This window comes from Vombatus ursinus, unplaced genomic scaffold (genome assembly GCF_900497805.2).
Source record: "Vombatus ursinus unplaced genomic scaffold, bare-nosed wombat genome assembly UNPS02014874.1, whole genome shotgun sequence".
Lineage (NCBI taxonomy): Eukaryota > Metazoa > Chordata > Mammalia > Diprotodontia > Vombatidae > Vombatus > Vombatus ursinus.
Window position 1 is genome coordinate 9,333,175 of NW_020954652.1, and position 20,512 is coordinate 9,353,686.

Here is a 20,512-nt window from a genome sequence, read left to right on the forward strand (position 1 = left end):
CCTTTTCTCCTTCTTAAAGTACTTTATAAAGTACTTATCCCAAGAAGATTCTGAAGTCATTAGTATATTTGTCTATGTATTAGTATATATACAGCAGGGGTGGGGAAGCTACAGCCTTGAGGCCACTCGTGACCTTCTAGGTCCTTGAGTGCAGTCTTTTGACTAAGTCCAAGTTTAACAGAACAAATCCTTTCATTAAGGGGATTTGTTCTGTGAAGTTTGGATTCAGTAAAAGGGCTGCACTTGAGGACCTAGAGGGCCACATGTGGCCTGAAGACTGCAGGTTCCCCACCTCTGGTGTATGTGTGTGTGTGTGTGTGTGTGTATACATACACATACAGACATAGAATTGAGCCAAGATAAGAAATTTTTCTGAGCCAATAACTTCTTTTTCAGTTTTGCAGAACTTTTTTTGGATATTTCCAAAAAAACTACACACACACACACACACACACACACACACACACACACACATATCTGAATCATAGAATGTTTGAACAAGAAAGGACCTAAGACATCAGCTACTCTAATCCCATCATTATACAAAATTGAAAGAAAAAAAACTTGCCACCAGATGCCCACAGATGGCAGATCCAGGACTTCAAGTCAGATTTTGACTTGGGAGTTCAATGATTTTTCCATTACTTGGATTGTGTTTAAGGAAGATACAGCCTAAAAACTTTTAAAAATGTTATAATTCCTGTTTGTTTGTTTTTTGAAAATATCATCCAAAAAAAGTTCTGCAAAACTGGCTCAGAAAAATTTCTTATCTTGGCTCAATTTCAGAACTTTGGGCTTAGAAAATATTAGGTGATTCCCAGGAATGATACAGACACAAAAATACCTAGCCATGAGAGTAAAAGTCCTATACCTAGTCATTGCTTTGCACAACACTGAGCTGTTCCAAATATGAGCTCCTTTTGAAGTTAATAGCAGTTCCATTCTTAGATCAACTCTGCTTGATACAAAGATGAGAAACAGGCCCACCATATCTATATCTCCTTGTAATCCTTTGTTGATGCATAGACACAATGACTTTCAGAGAATGTCACAAATCTATTTCATAGTCCAAGGCAGTAAATTTTTCATTATTTTATTTGGAGCACATGTACCTAGAATATTCCCTAAGGACTATACATCTAAAGATAATCAAACACTAAAAATCCACTATTTTCTAATCTATTTTCTCTTACATTTGCCATTTCTGGAAATATTTCAGCTGAAATTTCTCTTATCAATCAGTAAATACAGGTGACATATTTTCTTTTATATAAATATTATTTTGGGCTTCTTTGCTAGAGAAGCAACCACTCTCTGTGACAAAAATAATTACTACTATGTTCAAATAGCACAAAATGATAGCTGAAAAAGGAATACTATATTTTATTCAATTTAAACTTAGATTTTCTTAAATTCTGAAGTTTTACACATCCAGTCATTCAATCAGTGTCTAAGCTCCTATGTATCTGGCATTGTGCTGTACAATTAGATTTGGGTTTAAAATATAACAAGACCAAATTGTAACATGACTGGCTATTACATGGATTTAGATACATCACAGGTCAAATCATAGCCCTTACAACGTAATATCTATCCACAGGAGAAAGAGGATATAACAGTTGGACTATGTATTAGAGTTTAATCCTGTTTTTCATTACTAGGATTATAAAGGACTTCTGATCTATTTTACAACCTTGTCTATGATCAAAACATCATATAGACTTTGAAAACAGATGACATCTAAACAAAGGCTAAGTCAATATATTTTTAAATGATGATGATCTTTTCTTATTACAAGCTATTGCTTAGGCTTATAGAATAAATGTTCCATTGAAAAATTCCTACTTTTCTTTTTTTGGGTTTCTTTTGTACCCCTCTCCTGCAGGTCTCTACCACCTTCCTGCTAATCTTTTTCTGTAACCAACTCCTGCTGGAGTTGGGTTGTAGAGTTGGATTGTCAAGTTGGGTTGTTAAGTTCTTTGCTGGTTGAGAAAGTTGCTCTTTTCCTGGAAATCAGTCATCACTGGCATAACCAGCATCTTCTTAGCCCAGAGGCAGAATAGTAGAGGAGAAAACTTCTATTCTATTACACTCCCTAGGGAGGAATTATATTTTATAAGGACAGCTAATAAGAAAAGGCTTGGAAGTTTCCTTTTATAGAATTTTTAAAGGGCTAACATCCCTAAATTCAAAGTGTCCACCAGGTAGTTCACTTATTATTTAGTACAACTATATAAATAATGGATTGTCCAATTACTGTAGATACAGTCATAAAGTTACTCATTAGTTCAAAAATGTTAGTTATCTCCTGCTGCATGAGCTCTTTGTTCAAATAAAGATAACTTCCTCCACATATGATTTTATTTTTCCTTACTATATGTTTTTTTTTTTCAAAACTTATCTCAGCCCATCCATGTCCTTCATTTTTTTCAAAACATGGCTCTAATCTACAGAATACTTCATATACCGCCTAGGGGTATCCTCCCCTCAACTCACACATGGATCCCTCTGAAACTTGAAACTCCAGATTGAAGGCACTATATAGGCCCTTATGTCCTTAAAGACTGGACAGTTCGGGAGACCCTCCTTTTTTTCCCCAAAGGGAAAAAGTAAAAAAAAAAAACAAAACAAAACAATGAAATAGCAAGGTAAGAAAAGTAGAAGTAAAACATTGGTCTCATAGGTGTGGAGCATGATTTCCCCCATAAATACATATACACACAGTGGGAAGAAGGAACATATCTAGGCTATGCACACAGAGGAAAACATATATAGGGGACACTCCTCAGGGACTGCTTCACCTCTGATGCTACGGTTCTGTTGATGGGTGGTGTCTCTGCACTTTCCTGTTGGATCTATTTGTCACTGGTCTCACCTGGTCTATTGTCTCTTCTGGGGGTTGTTCCCATTAGTTTCTTGTGGCCAATGTTCAGCATTGTTGTTATGGCCTCGTGTGGTTGCTGCCAGGTGAAGATGAACTAGGCATGAGGTTTTGAAGTAGCTCTCAGCCTCTAGTTTTAGGATTCAGCTGGAGGCCTCTAGTAGAGGTGATGCATCTTTCTTTTAAGAATATGAATTGGCTTTGAAATGATTCTTTTCAAGTCCAGAGACTTGTGTGCTACAACTTTAAAAAGGAAAAAAAAAACCTGACATATGGGACGAGGTAAAAACTCTCCAGTGATTTTTCCTTCCATATGAGTTATTTTCTTTTTGTAATTTCTTTGAGCCTCAGTTGAATATCTCCTCTTCAGAAGATTTTTTTTTTTTGCCCCTGGTCAAACTCTTTAGAAATGAATCAGAGCTACTCAAGCTAAGTAGTGCCTTTGGATGTAGTTCTATTTTTCTTAAACCTGCTATGCTTTAAACCCAAATGTAATTGAACAGCAGAGTGTCAGACACATAGTAGTATTTACTGCTTGCCAAGGGTAGGGACTCTCTTAGAGGGTTTAGTTTGACTTAGGATTAGAAATTCCTTATGGTTCCCCATTTAATTCCCAATTACTAAACTGTACTTAGTTAGCTGTCAGTCAGCAAAATTGCTTTATTTATTTGTTCATTTATCTATTTATCTAGCACCAGTTTTAGAGGTTGCCCTCCTAATGAACTGAGGGATGTTGGGTTTAGGTTCCTCAGTTTCAAAACTCTTTTCTTTTCCCCATTTAAATTAATTGGAGGAGGAAAAAAGGAGGAACTAAACTAAGCCCAGGGGCAAGGTCTTCCCCTAGCAGATTAATTTTTGATTTTTTATGTGTATACATGGCTGGTGCATAGCCTAGATATGTTCCCTCTTCCCACTGTATTTCCAGGTTTTAATTGCTCTGCTCTTACATGATCACCTTTCTGTACTCTGGTTTGTTTCGTCTCCGAATCACTGTCATATTAGAACTTTCACAGTTTGGACTCGTACTATCATTCCTATTTTCTTGGGTTCTTTCCATATGGATCCATCTTTCATACTAGAATTTTAGCTCTTTCAGGGAATGGAGAGTCTGATGATTAATTATTTGGCATGCTTTCCATCTATGACTGATTTTTGAGTAAGGAAAATCTGTGTGGCCAGTGTCCATTCCCTGAAGATGTCGTGGGATGGCTAAGATCTCTGAGCACTCGCAGCCAACACTTACATCATTTTCTATCACACTTCTCTTGTCACAAGTTAAACTTGCTGCCATGCCCAGAAGCAGCTACTTCCATGGTGTGTGATCTCTCATGAATGTGAAAATAAGTACGAACTCACCACATCCCACACATGGAAAGTCACATGTAGAAAGCTGGGTTTCTGGACACATAGCAAGAAATACTCACTGTTTTCTCCTGTCTTCATAAGATGATGAAATCACAGGGTTGAGAGAGACCATCTAGTCTCCCTGAATGGGAATCTCCTCTCCACCAGCCTTGAGAAGTCATACTAATGGTAGTGATACAACACTTGACATTTATATATGTACTTAAAAGTTTACTAAGTCTTTTACATACATGATTCTATTTGATCCTTAACACTAACCGATTAGATACATACTACAACTATTATTTCCCCAATTTTTCAACTCACACTTGAAAATTTCAGTTCTGAGGACTTCACCACCTTCTGACATTGCCCATTCTACTTTGAGATATCTTAAATTGTTAGGAGGAAGTTTTTCCTTAAGGTGAACTGAAATCTACTGCTTTCTAACTTCTGCTTTGTTCTGTTTTTGGGAGCCAAGTAAAACATGTCTAATCCCTCTGCCATGATGATTATTCAAATGCCTCCTTCTAGCTATTATTCATAATCCAGTGTGGTATAGTGGAAAGATCACTGGCTCTGGGGTCAGAAGGCCTGGGTTCAAATCTCACAGCACTTACTATTTGGGTGATTCTGGGCAAGTCATGTAATCTCCTGTCCCTTAAGTTTTCTTATCTATGAAATGATGGCAATTGAAGTCCCTCCCAACTTTAGATTTATGATTCTTTCATTCCCTTAAATTTTCTCTTCTCCAAGCTCATCATACCCAGTCCTTTAACTTGATCTTCCAATAGCATAGTTTCCAGGTTCCTTTCCATAACAACTGCCCCTCTTAGGACAGATTCCAGCTTGTCAATATTCTTTCTAATATGTGTGCACAGAACTGAGCAAAAACACCATAGCTGTGGTTTGACCAAGGCAGTGAACAGCAGGACTAGCACCTTGACAACTCTGGATAGAACATTTCTATTAATTCAGCATAAGAGCACATGAGCTTTTTTGGCTTCCATTTCTACTGTTGATTCATATTATGTTTACAATTCATTAAAAACTCCAGATCTTTTTTCACATGAACAAAGGTCTAGCCAAATATTTCCTATCTAGTATCTATATTATTTTTTTTAAGCCAAGTCTAAGACTTAATTGTTCTTGTTAAATTTCATATTATTATGTTTAATGAACTGTTCCGGTTTGTCAAGATCATTTTGGATTTTAGTTCTGTCATCCAATGTGTTAGTTACCATCTACAAATTTGATAAGCATGCCATCTACTTTGTCATTTATGTCACTGATAAAAATGTTGACCAGAAAAGAATAAAAATTAAAGACTTTTCCAGATGGCTACTTATTCATTAATCATCACTCATTGGGTGCTGTGATTCCTTCAGTTTTTAATTCACTTAAATTTATTATTTGACTTAATAGCAATCTGAGCAAACAGGGAAAAAGTGTATCACTTAATTTGAGCCCTTTAATAAATTTATTCAATTCTAAAAACCTAAGATTATGTTGAAAGACTACTATCTTCATAAACAAAAAGAAAATAATGAAAAAAATCAATATTCAACTCTTGATTCAAAATAATACTTAGTATAGCATCATATTCTTATTTGGTACTAGGAAAATAAAGGAAATATCATCATCATCATCATCATCATCACCATCCCCCCACTATCTCTCATAATTTAATTGCATAAAACAAATTGACTGCTGACTGAGTCCATGCCTGTAAGTCCATTTTAGGCATTGAGGCAATTTAATAGTAAGCATCTAAGTGAACAATCTAAGACTTTCCACTTCACTAATTTTAGTATATGAACCATAAAAATATCCATCAATACCAACTTTAATGTGGTTTTCTCCTACCATTTTCAAAATAAGTTGATATTCAATAAGATATTTCCAATCATATTATATTGCTATGTGGAAACTGTTAGTGAAAAGACAATAATGTAATGGCCTGTTGCACAAAACAATTGCATATGGAGTTTATGTTTCTACACTCAATTTGTAGGCCACAACACACGAATCTATGTTTTCTTTATTGACTGACATCTCAAGGCTCATTGACTTTGCTACCTCAATCACTGTTTAAAGGGATTTCCAGGTTTTAATGGGAACAAAGTCCAGAAAAATGGTACTGATGGTAATGATGATGGGGACCCAAAGGGAGAGGAGTGAGCAAGTAAAGAAATGCATTCTAGACAAGTTTAGGCATTTCTTTTCTCCAGCTGAAAGCTTTCAAAAAAGGAAGAAACTAAAAATAAAGTTAACTGGATCCTATTATTCAACTAACATTTAGATGGAAAGTCACTGAAAACTCAGGAATGTTGCTTTGTGAAAACAGTTCTGGACTCAGGGGAGCAATAGCATTGAAAGCCCATTAAAGGTAACTGCAAGATTTTGCATATTTCATTTACTAAGTGGTCACTGAACTTTGTTAGACAAGTAGAAAGACTGGACATCTACAACTTTGGGAAAATATGAAACATAACAAAATGATGCTTGGAGTCTGGAAAGACTTGAAAGAACTGGTTATTTGGGGGATAATTTTATGAAAATATAAATTTCTAGGACTCTTCTGAGTCAGAATAGTAATCACTTATTAGATTCATATGTACTTTCATATGTCAAAATAAAAAATATTCCACATGTTCAAATAGTAGTACTGTTAAAATATCCGCTTTGTTTTAATGCATCAAGTTCCCTTTAATTTGAAAGACCAACTCTAAAGTAAACTGTATTTTGATAAATTTAATGATTAGAAAAACATTTACAAGAACATCATGAACATGAACCAATTTACCCATGGAAATATGACAATTCTCTCCATCTAGTTCAATAATGTCAATTATAAGACTGAAAACTTGTTAAGACAGAATACAAATTCCTTATACACAAAAGAGTAAGTAGTATCAATGAAAATACATATAATTAGGATGTTAAACTTCCCAAAATTGTTATTAATAGATTTATAATTTCTTGCCAATAAAAATTGTCTTAAATTTATGAAATCATAAAATGTTTAAAACTAAAGAAATCGGTTTTAAAAACTCCCCCTTACAATTATATCAAGGGTTAAAGTTTTCTGGAGACCATACCACATGAGCCCAGGAACCTTTGCAAAAATTGTATTTTACTGATGGGGAGTAAGATAACTCCACCAGAAAGCTAAATTGCAAAACATGTATAGTAAAACAAATTAAATGCAGTACTCTAAAACTTTGTATCCAATTGGTAACATATAACCAGATATTCACAGACCTCTTGAAAAGAAACAGCTTGCCATATGTTTTGCATGTTGAAGTTTGAAAGATTAGTTGAAAGTTTTCGTCTTCCTTGTCCCACTTTCCCATCCATTGCTGAATTGCACTGGATAGCTTCGATGGGATACCCATTTTTTCTTAGCATTTCCTATCCCTGGAACAGCTATTACCTTAACTGAAAGGCAAAAATAATAGCATTAAGTATAAACCTTCATTTAACATGATCCAAGTAAAATCGGTTTGAAAAAATAATAATAAACATGATTAAGTCAACAGTATATACTTGGGGGTCATTGACATTTTTCATTTATTAGAAACATATTTTTGTTGTTTGGGAGTAAAATTATTTACTGAAGACTAGGTAGGATTTTTTATACCCATTTTAGTTGAAAAAAACAGTTACTTGAAAATGTAATCACTAAAAATAAGTGTTTCTTAGCTTCTATGCTTATTTTTATAAATAAAAACACCCTAATGATTGGATATTTATGAAATACGTAAACACTCTATTTTTTTTCTGAATTACATTATCATTGTTAGTTTTTTTAAAGTATGTATTTGAGTAAATTGGAGAAAATATTGCAAATTGCAACAACAATTACTAGAGATGGAAAATAAGATTTATGAGATCAGAGTTGAAAGAAGTCATATCCTCTTTACTCTGCAAGAGAAGATGGAAAGCTAATATTATATATATATATGCATACATATATATATACATATATATATATATACACACACACACACATAACTTCATAACGGCAATGAGTGAGATTAGTTGGTTTTCTATAGTCTTTTCCAGAGTCATGGTTTTATGAGGGAAAAAATAAATTTATCTTGCTCTGGGTATTAATATTTAATTTTCAACTTAGAAATTTCGGCATATTTTAATAAGTAAGTGGCTAAATAAAAGGCTCATAAACTTTAGACACTTAGGATGAATCATTGTCTAAATTCAAGTTTGGCACAAGTCTTTCCCTATTGCAATGTTCTTAAAAAAAATCCTAAGGAACTTGTTCAAGTCTCAATCCCACTAGACTTTGGGGACAGCAGGAGTGTCTGAGATCTGGGGTTTTATCTTGGCTCTGACACTTACTCCATGTGGAACCTTGGACAAGTCGTTTAACCACTCTTATTCATAATTTCCTTATCTGTAGAGAAAGGAGTTGAATTGGATGGCCAATTGGATGAATTGGATGAGGTCCCTTCCATCTCTCAATTTATGATCCTGTGATTTGGTCAGTCAGTGAATTTATTTACTCTATGGCTCTTGAAAAGAGCACATGAACTCCTCAAAGGTGAACAGATTCTACTTTTGGGCCATAGGCTCAGGCATACTGTCTTATCTGTCACCTCTACATTCCTGAAAGGAAGGCATAATAAAATCTGTTATTTTAGAGAAAAAGACTGAATGATGCACAGAGAGGTTAAATGCTTAAGGCGACTCAGTCTGTTAGAAATAGATCTTGATGACTTCACAATTGGCATTCATGTCAGAAATCCCAGCAGAGAGACTAACAATTAAACTAGATGGTGAATGAATTTGGCTTTCAGATGGGTAAGTCAGACCTGCCTACTGTAAATTTGCTCCTTGAAAATCAGTTAGGCAGTTTTAGAAACTATTAACCATTTCAAGCAACTGCAGTGTCAATCAGAGTACTGTTAATGACATTATTTTCTAGGTAATAAACAAATGGTCAAGAAGAGATAAGAGAATTTCCAAAAGGATTTATCTTACTCTAAGCATAAAACTGGCATCCTGTATTGAGTCATAGATGTTAAGAATCCAAAGGGATCTTAGAGATATCTAGCCTAACCCTTATTCAACACACCTCTTCCATCCAGGACAATGTGGTCATTCAGCCAGTATTTGAGTAATTCCAGCAATAAGCAGTCTCACTAACCAGTTCATTAGGTAGCCCTACTCCATTTTATGATTCAATATATATTTTTCATTAATAGATTGACACATATTTTTACTATTTGTTAATTTTGAAAATTTGTCTCAAGTAAGAACAAAAACATTTAGTCAATTATGCCACGAATAAACATACTCAGTTTTGTTTTCGAGAAAAGGTGTAGATGGAAAGGGTTGTTTCATAGAAAATCCATTGGGATATCATTTAGTATCCAGAAAAAAAGATGTTTTAAGTTAATAAATGAAAAAGTTAATAAAAGAACAAATGGTCACTCAGAAATATCCAACATTTTGGCATTTATTTTTTACCTTACAAAGAAGAGAGAATGGTGATGTTAGTGTAATGATCAGGATTTTTCTTTAATTAAGCAATGTATAGGTTTTTTGTAATTCCACTGCATATTCTAAGTCATGTGAACAATAGTTAGCATTTTAAAATATCTACTTCTATTCTGCAAAATGGGAATGAGTACTTGAAGCTCATATATGCTGGGTCTAACATGTCACCATGCTTTAAGGGCACAGAAAAAATTATTAATGCCTTCATTAATTAATAAACCTTTCTGAAAGTGAAAAAAACAAAACATTGTAGTATTTGGTGTATATTTGGAACATTTAAAATATGTATGTTTGGAAATAATGATTTTATGGTAAATTAACTTCACTTTGTTGGGAGATATTTTATAGTTAGTCAAATCCCTCCACCTAGCTTTATACTTTTGATGTTTACCAAAGAATTTCCATTTGTAACAAATTCCAATAAAAAAATTTCCTAATGGGGACGGGCTTTCTTTGTTATATTTTGTCTTTCAACTGAATCCTCAAGTCATTGTGTCCTTCCACACAATGTGACCCTATATTTAAGTGACAATCTGTAATCTTTTCAGAGCAAGTTGTAACTCCTTCTGCTAATATCAATAATTATACCTAAAAACAACTATTATGTGATATTACAGGCTGGCTCATTCATAACAGTCTCTAAATACATTTTTGCTAGAATGGAAATGTTTAAGGAAAATTAGCAGTCCACATGACATTTAAGATCAGATTGAACAAATACAGTATTTTTGAAAGAGTATTTTTTGTGTGTGATTAAAAAAGCCCATGGCGTTACTGTTTTGCTATTTGTATATAAACAATTTGACCACTCATCAATAAAGCATCTTCTTGCATTGTGTTCAGTGACATATTTTTGTTATTATAGAAATACTTCAAATTAATAGATACATAGAAAAATAAATTGTGGTGTAAAAACAACAGAATTGTGTGAAGTCATTACTATGTTCAATGATTACCTCTAAAATTGGAAAAAAATGTATAAAGGAGCAATTTAACACAGTCAATGTATAATTATTCTAACATTATTTATCCATCCAAGAATAAAATAGTAAGGGACTCAACCAAGAAAACAATTTGATATGAAAGATATCTCTACTGATAGCCTCTTGGAACAAAATTGCTAAAGTCCCTTTTTCCATTCTCTCAGACTATTGTCAGGCTACGTGAATCTCCAACAATCTTCTGAAGCATATTTTCAGGTGATCTTACAGAACAACCAACCAATCTTTTAAATATGTGCTGAAAGCATGTCTTGAAGTTTAGTTAAAATGCTCTCATTTTCAAGCATCCACTTCTTTGCTGTTTAATCTGTCTTCTGCTAAAGATTTGTTCTGGTCTCTTTTTGGTTAAATCCCTGGTTCTTTAACAAATGTCAAGGTCTACATATGCTGTGTTTTGATAAGTAATTTAATATGTAAAATGCTTTGAATGAAACTCCTGGTATGTATAAAAAAAACTTGGTTAAGCAGGTCATGATAGAAATTTCATGATGTATAGTAATACGTCATAGGATTTTCATTGATACATCCAACATTGTGTGTCTGGAGATATAATTTATTTCAAAGTCCTTCCCATATTGTATTACTTAACAGCAGATAGAGCATAAGTAAAGCATGGAGAAGAAATTCAACATTTTAATGAAAGTGACCAGAACGAATCTTTAGCAGCAAAGCGTTTACATCAATTTAAACTCTGTGAATGAGCTAGGTTTGCCAGGTTTGGGGTGAGGTAGAGATGGTAGGGGAAAGAATAGTGATTTTTACGCTGCTCCTTTCTGCATTTAAATGAGCTATACAACTTTTACTGAACCGGATGGATGATTCAAATATCATATACATTACCTTGTGATTTTTCTTGTTTTTAGTTGTTTTCATTATTTTAGATAGAAGTGAAATTTCAATTTTCATGATGTCTGTTACAAAACATACAATTAGACTTTGTGTTCTCTCTAGCCCCTAAGCACAGAGCTCTGTATATAGTGGGAATTTAGTAAACATTTAATAATTTGATGATGTTTGTTGATATAAAACAGAAGTGTGACTTTTACTAATTACCTTAGAAATTAGAGTAGGAAACATGAAAGCATTAGGAAATTTGTGATTTAATAAAAAGTTTTGTATTTCCTTAATTTCATAAAATATTTTTTTCTAGAAAAATAAACATATGTTGTTATATTTCCTGAATTTTGATGATTTCTTATAAAATATGTTGGTGACATGATGTTGTTTTATTATTAATGAATAATTTTTAAAAAATGCTTGCCAGGGGAGAAAGAATGTGAAAAAATATTTGATACAAAAATTAAGACATAATATAGAGAATGTAAAGCCTTACTTAAGAAGTACTCAGATTTCTGACACAGAATTTTGCCAATATGTTGTTTTTAGTTAATTCTTGATTCCACAATGGGTACTATCTATATTTGACAAATATAGTTTACTAGATTTCTCTGTGATAAGCATAATTTTCTATATGTTTGCAATTAAACTGATACTCCAAATTCCTCTTTTGGGGGTATGGCTAATTAATAACACGTTCATTTACTTTCATTGCTATATATACTTGGTGATTTCATTTCTCATGAGTTCAATAATTACTACTATGATTGCCAAGTTCATATTTCCATCCCTAGTTTCTTTCACTAGCCCAGTCTCTTATCACTAGTTATAAGCTGGACATCTCTAACTGAATGTTTCATAGAAACCTCAAATTCATCATGTCCAAAATGGAATTTCTAATTCTCCCTAAACTAACCTCTTCTCCAAATACCTCTGTTTCAGAAGAGGACATAATGATTTCTCCAGTCTCTCAGGTTTGGAACCTCAGAATCATCCTCAACACTGCCTTCTCCATCATCTCACATAATAATAGATGATAATCGCTAGCATTTATATAAAGCTTTGAGGTTCACAAATACATATATGCATATAAGTATATTATATATGCATAAATAGATATATACATATATAGACGTGTATGTATATATGTATGTGTAAAAATATATGTATATGTATAGTGTATATATTCTTATTTTATCCTCAAAACAATCTTTGGAGGTAGGTGCTATTATTATTCCCATTTTACAGATAAGGAAATTGAGGCATGTAGCATTTGAGTAAACACACACACAGCTAGAAAGTGTCTGAAGCCAGATTTGAATTTAGCTCTTCTGGACTCCAATTCCTGCATTCTCTCTACTTTGCCAAGTAGATGTCATATCCAATTACTTGCCAACCCTTGTCAATTCTGTCTCTCTATTTTCTTTTAAATCTGTCCACTTCTCTTCCCTCACATGGCCACTTATTTAGACCCAGCTCATCCTCCAAAGGACTCGTATAATAGCCTCTTCATTGGACTGTCAGTTTCCAGCTTTTCTTTTCTCCAATCCATCCTACCTAGTTGCTAAAATGATTTCTTTACAGCATAGGTTTGACCATAATACTCTCCAATCAAGAAATTTCAGTGTTTCTCTTTTGCCTCTAAGATTAAAGACACATCCTTCAACTTAACATGGAAACCCTTAAACCACTAGCTTCAGCCCACCTTTCTGTTCACCTTAATATATTCTTTGTTCCATCTTTGCCTACTTACTTCTCCCTGAATTCAGTCAGTAAACATTTATTAAGCATCTATTAAGTGCCAGACATTGTGTTAAGCACTGGGGATACAAATAATAAAATAAAGATGTTTCTTGCCCTCAAAAGCCTTCACTCTAATGGGATTCTACCTCATATATCCACGCATGACTTTGTACAGGCTGCCATGTTTGACATGTACCCACTTTTGCTTCTCAGACTCCTCAGCTTCCTTGTAAGCTCAGCCCTTGTACCATCATAGCCTAAAAGTTGCACTTCCTGATACCCTTCATGATCAGTTCTCTCTCCTTCTCCAAGTATCGTGCACATATGTATCTTTTTCTGTTACAGTCCTTCTATCCCTGCTCAGTAGGATACAATACTCCATTTTCATGACATTTTTCACATCTGTATTTTTCTCTCCGCTTAGAGAGCAGGCAACCTAATTCAGGCCTTTTTTTTATCTCTCACATGGACTATTATAACAGTCTCCTAATCAGCCTCTCTGACTCTAGACTTCTTCTTTTCTAACCCAACTTTCATGATGATATCAAAATAATCTTTATTAAGTTGTTTGTCCAATCATGTCATTCCCCTTCAACAGCTCTCTACTGACTTTAGGACAAAGTACAAACTCTTTAGCTTAGCAATTAAGGCCCTCAACAATCTGGCTCATACCTACCTTTCCAGACATCTCATGTTATTCCCTGTTGTTCATTCTGTGTTCCAGCACTACTAACTGTACCGTGAACTTGACATTCTATCTCCAGCCTTTATGCATTCATATGATCTGTACTTCATTGCATGAATTATACTTATCTGAGTAAATGTTACATTACTCCTTCAGAATAAATGGTCCTGGAGGGTGGGGACTTTTGCTTTTCCTCTATGTGTCTCCCAGTGCCAAAGTCTTGCAAACTTTAGTCATTTTATAACCGTTTGTGTAATTAAATCAAATACGTGGTTTTTTTTCTTCTCAGAAAGAATTATATCACACATATATATCCACACAAATCTGATGTATTTATATGTGTACTAATTCTCCTTTGGGATAAAACATTTTGGATTTGAAGGACATGGCAAGATATTGGTCACACTTCTAAACTTACTTGAATGTATGAAGGATTATGATTTTATCAGTGTAGGAAACTCCCTCTATGAAGACAAGCTGCATCCTTGGATGACTTGAAAAGCCATAAGCTGTTGGGTCGGGTGCACAGAGTTTAAGTGACTTACTCAAGGTTGGAGTTCTTAAGTGTCCATTAAAATTTTAACAAGCAATTATTTCCTTTTTAATGTGGCTTTTCCGTCAATTATCTCTTGTCCTAAATCATATTTCCATTTGAGTTCCCATAGGCTGGCCTCCCTGCCTTCTCCCTGGCAAGAACCATTTCCAAATTACTTACTCTACTCTAATACTCTTTACCCTCTAACTGGAGGTTCTTAAAATTTGACTTTTAAAATTCCATCACCTTTCCTCTAATTGAGACCCTGTGTAAAATAATTACTTAATTTGGCAATCTTTGATAGTGAAGTCATATAGAAAAAATCAATTAACTCAACAATTTTTATCAAGGCAATTTTAGTTATCTCTTTTTGTGATTATCTGTCCATATTGGCCACCATATAGTAGAAATAGACATTAGGAGCTTGCAGGATTATTTTAAAAATAGTGCACATTACCTGGGGCAGTTAGGTGGTACAGTGGACAGTGCACTAGGCCTGTCATCAAAAAGACTCCTCTTCCTGAGTCCAAATCTGACCTCAAACAACATACTAGCTGTGTGACCCTGGAAAAGTCACTTAACTGTTCACCTTACTTTCCTCATTTATAAAAGTGAGCTGGAGAAGGAAATGGCAAACCACTCCAGTATCTTTACCAAGAAAATCCCAAATGAGGTCAAAGGAGTTGGACACAACTGAAATGACTGAACAACAACACACATTTACACAGTGCTTTATGGTTTACAAAGCACTTTAAATACATTATCTCATTTGATTCTCATGAAAACCTTGTCAAGGTCAGAGTAGTATGTGTTACTATTCTATTTTGTAGAAAAATTTAAAAAGGATAAAGGGAAACTAAGTGATATGGCAAAAGTCAACCAGTTCATAAGTACTAGGGATTGCATTCAAACTCAGGTCTTTTAATTCTAATATCTTTCCCCCACTATATATCATACTGCTTCATTTCATTGCAAGTCTTCAATTATAATCACTTCATTATTTGAAAGGCTGACATGACATTAAGCAATTGGATTTGTTCTGTGTAACCCTATGGGAAAAACTAGGTGGAAGTCACAGAGATACAAATTTTTGGCTTAATATAAGGCAAATTTGTTCACATTTAGAACTCTCCTAAAATGGAGAAGGTTGCCTTGGTCGGTAGGCAGTGGACCTTCATTAGGGGTCTTCAAGCATATGCTAGATGACCACTTCTGGATTTTAGAGAGAGAATTCTTGCGTATGTATAAGTTAGACTGGATGGATCCTCAAGTCTCTTCAAACTCTAAAATTTTGTGATTTGACAGGTGGATTTCACCTTTTTTTGTAACTAATGGGCAACAAATCATGTAAGAAATTGAGATAAATCTATACAAGTATAAAGAAAATAGGTTAGAATAAATCTGTTTCTTTCACAGAGACAATGGTGATAATATCAGGCTATTTGTGAACTATAACCCAACACATAGAATAGATATGGAGCAAAAATGATAGAATTTGTTTAAAAAAAAAGTGAAAAAAATCCTTGAGTTAATTAACACAGATATTTGCAATATTCTCTTTTTCTTTGTTTTAGTGGAAAAACAAACAAACAGGAGTCCTAACTATCTCTCTGCAAAAAGCAATGAAAAATGAAGCGAATCTTTCCTAGGTGACTATCAACATCGTGAGATTTTAGCAAAACTGGCAGTAATTGCCATTTACAATTTGTTGCATTTTTGCAGCTTCAGAAATTCTGTTAATTGGATAATTCAGGTCATCAAAACACTACATTCTTTAATTACAATGATTAACTTTGATATTACTATGATAAATGTACAGCATTTAACCACCTCTATGGTCTGAATTAGCTATCTCTTGAAGTTGGTTTTTTTGGTTTGTTTCTTCATTTGTTTTTAATTGAATCAAAAAGTCTGACTGGCATCTCTAATTTAAGAAGGATTTTAGGTAATTAAAAACTACTGCATTTAATGACTTAAACAAAAATTAGTTTTATTTTTCTCCTAATTTTTTTTCCATTTGAAAATTTGTCTACTACTTCTTAAGTGGATCCTTCTTACTAGGGAATCCCTTACATGCTTAGGTTTGGAACTTAGGATTATTATCCTTTAGTGATGGATGAAGACATTTCTTTGGTGCTCTCAGCAAACTTTTAACATAATTGTCACTAATTACAGCTTAAGTCTCACCTCCTTTACAAACCTATTTGTGAATACTCCACCCACAATGATCTATACTCCCTCTTTAAATTTCTACATTAATGGCATTCTGTACTGTGCTGCTTAGCATGTGGTTATGTTCTGACATAATCTTCTCTGGGTAGATTTTTCCCATAGCATTTTGCAAAATGTTTAATGCAGAATGGTCCTTCAGCCTATCCTGAGGTAGAGTCTGTTGGGAACAGAATTCAGAGACCTTCCACATTAGGAGGTGGAATAGGGAACTATGGTACTTTTCAAAAGGCAATAGAGATAGACTAAAGTCTATAAAAGCTCATCCATTAGGCATAGGAGTGTTTTTGAACAAGAGGCAGCAGTAAATCAGAAGAACTTAGGATACATCATGGTACAATGAGAGGGCCAATAAGTGGAGTGCAGGATCAAAGAAAAGACCTTACTGTGTGTTTTGGCGATAACACTACTCACCAAACCTTTAGGACACTGAGAATAAACCATTGTCAATGGCCAACAGGTACTTACTAACTTGGCTTGGAGAGGCAAGTTAGTATAGGCAAAATTTATATAGATCATTTAAAAATGGTATTTTGTGACTTAAGTACAAACTAATGGTCCATCTGAGCCAATTTTATTGAATCAGTGACTCATTTATAATTAGCAGAATTAATTTGCATACAAACAACAAACATAATTAGAATTTGTTGTTATAGAGACCCCCTAATCTATTTTAAACTAGTGCTTAATTTAATAGACTTTTTATTGATAAACTGAGATATACCATTGTACTCTCCCAGAACGAATGATCACAAATTATCAATTACCAAAGTCTGAGTTAATGAGGTTTCATTGCATCTGAAGATGGACTGGTAAAATTCCAAACCCCTGTTGAACAATATCACTATTTCACTCAATGTTGTTAGAAAAGAGACATTTGATTATCTGATTTAAAACTCAACAACAAAGAATTTCACTCATTTGGTTTAAAACAGAAAGTCCCTGAAGGAGGAAAATATGAGAGGAAAGAACTGTTATACTCACTGTATTTGGGAGAATTGTCCACTACTTGGAAGGTAAGACCTATAAAACTAAATGGAATGAAATGGATTAATGCAAAGTTAATGTTTTTTCATACTTTCACAAGTGATGGAAAAAAGAGAATAAGACGAAAAAGGAGTGATGGAAATGTTTTGTTTTACAACTATGATATTCAATTCAATTTAATAAGCATGCTAGGAATAAAAAGAGAAATAGTCCCTTCTATTAAGGAGCTGACATTCTATTGTAAAAAATGCAATATTGTTCTGGATTGAATATGAAAAGTATTAAGAGAAGAAGGAGTTAACTTCAAAGTTGATAAAGATGGGATACCAGTTCTAGTACAATAGCTCTAGAACAATACAAAATTTAGAAAAGATGGGGTGGTAGAAAAGAGATGAGTGGATAGATGTGAACAATGTTTCAAAGATGGAATCAATAATACCTGGTAACTGGATTGAACATGAAAAGTATTAAGAGAAGAAGGAGTCAACGTCAAAGTTGATAAAGATGGGATACAAGTTCTAGTATAATAGTTCTAGAACAATACAAAATTTAGATAAGATAAAAGTTCCTGTCCTCATGGAGCTTACAGTCTAGTAAGGGGAAAAATAATATTTCACTGGTAAATATGAAATGAAAGGTCATTACCAACTGGGGATAGAAGTAAAGGGAAGCTTCCTGAAGGAGGTGGCATTTAAAGGGTTTTGAAAACCAGGCAGGAGATTATGAAGCAAAGATGAGTGACTAGCCTGAGCGAAGACATGAAGGCATAAGAGTACTGTATATGTTCAGGGGGCAGGGAGTTATTCAGTTTTGACTGAGGATGGAGTGGAGCAATACAAGACAAGGCTAGAGAGAGAGGGTGTTGTTAGATCATGTAGGTCCTAGAATGTTAGGAAGGGGAGTCTGAATTTTGTTCAACAGACAATTGGGAGCTGCTGAAAATTTCTGAACAGAGGAGTGACATGATTACTTTTTATTTTTATTTTTTTTTGAGGCAACAGGGGTTAAGTGCCCTGTTCATGCCCAGGGTCACACAGCTAGTAAGTGTCTGAGACTGGATTTGAACTCAGCTCCTCCTGACTCCAGGGCTGGTGACCTATCTACCACACCACTTAGCTGCCCCTTATTTTTTTAAAATATTATTCTGGCAGTACTATTCAGGGTGAATTAGAAGTGAAGGAGGATGGAGACAGGAAAAAAACAGGAGAGTATTGAAATAATATGGGCAAGTTTTAGCAAAGTTCTCTAGTGGGGTGGTAGAAAAGAGATGAGTAGACAGATGTGAACAATGTTTCAAAGATGGAATCAATAATACCTGGTAACTGGATTGAATATGAAAAGTATTAAGAGAAGGAGTCAACTTCAAAGTTGATAAAGATGGGATACCAGATGAATGGCGGTACCATAGACAAATATGGTAGGGTGAGAAAGAATACTATGTTTAGGGAAAAAAAAAGATAATATGCTCATTTTTAGATGTGTTGAGCTTGAGGTATTGGGTGGCCCATCTCTGTGGTAATATAATGTAGACAGATTGAGAACACGAGATGGTAAATTTGGAGCTGGAAGAGACTTAAGACATTGTCTCTATTCTAACCCTCTCATTTTACAGCTGAGGATAATAAGGCCCAGAGAGGATGAGGCAATTAGCAAGAGCCAGAGCTGGTATTTGAATGCAAGTCCTCTGACTTTGCACAACACCACGCTCCATGTTGTGCAGACAGAGCTCAGAAAAAAGGACAGGATTGGGGAAACCAACTGAAGATGTATCTGTTAAGAGGTAGTCGTTGAAGTAACGGAAACATGAAATTATCAAAAGAAAGAGTTCATGTAGATAAGGGAAGTAGGCCAAGAACTGACCCATGGGGAACATCCATTTGAAGGGATGATGAAAAGGAAAGTGATGAACCAGTAAAGGACACAGAAGTGTGAATAGAAGGGTAGAGGGAGATGGAAAGAAGTATGGTGACTTTGAAGCTAAGGGAAGACAGGTTACATATAGCAAGCATGAGCGAGGAGTCAGTCAGAAAAAAACAAGTTCAAATTCTGACTGACATTTACATGGTGTGACCATGGGCAAGTTACTTAGCTTCTTTTAGCCTCAATTATTTCATTATTAAAATGGGAATAATAATAGTGCTTACCTCACAGAGTTGTGGTAAAGATCAAGTTAAACAATATGTGTAAAGTGCTTTGCAAACCATATGAAATAATTATTATTATGAAAAGGAGGAGAAGGATATAGTGAATAGAATTAAAAACTGTAGAAAAAACAAGAAAGATGCAGATCGAAAGAAAGTCAGTGGATTTTGTGATTAGGTCACTAGTGATATGATTTTAGCAACTGTTTGGGAGAGAAAGGATAGAAATAAGACTATAAGAGTGAGGGAGTTGGTAGTGAGTTATTTGAGGCACTGGTGGTAGATGTAAACAACTTTTTTTTAAAAGAAGTTTAATAGTGTAGGGGAGAGGAAACATCTTATGGCATCTATCAGAAAGGCTAAATGAAGAATTTTCTTTTCTTGGATTGAGGAAATTTTCATTAGTTAAGAAGATAGGAAGGAATCATTCTAGAGAGATAGTGAAGATGTGTGGGACAGGGGAAATGCTCTTAGAGCAAGATCTAAGAGGAGGCTTAATGCTACAGAGAGAGACAGAAGTATTAGGTTTAATAAATCGAAAGGATAGCTCTTTTTTTCTGTGACGAGAGGCAAGAAGACAAAGGTTGATGAATGCTTGGTAAGTGA

At 34.4% G+C, this 20,512-nt stretch overlaps 1 protein-coding gene across 1 annotated transcript in view; it reads right to left on the minus strand.

Annotated features, from left to right (window-relative positions):
* Positions 1–7,105: 7,105 nt before the first annotated feature.
* The window catches only part of LRRIQ1 (leucine rich repeats and IQ motif containing 1), a 225,895-nt gene continuing 212,488 nt past the window's right edge, over positions 7,106–20,512 (minus strand). The window contains exon 29 of the mRNA XM_027842509.1: positions 7,106–7,666. Within this exon, the coding sequence (XP_027698310.1) occupies positions 7,542–7,666 (125 nt within the window). The 3' untranslated portion in view covers positions 7,106–7,541. The remainder of the gene's footprint in view (positions 7,667–20,512) is intronic.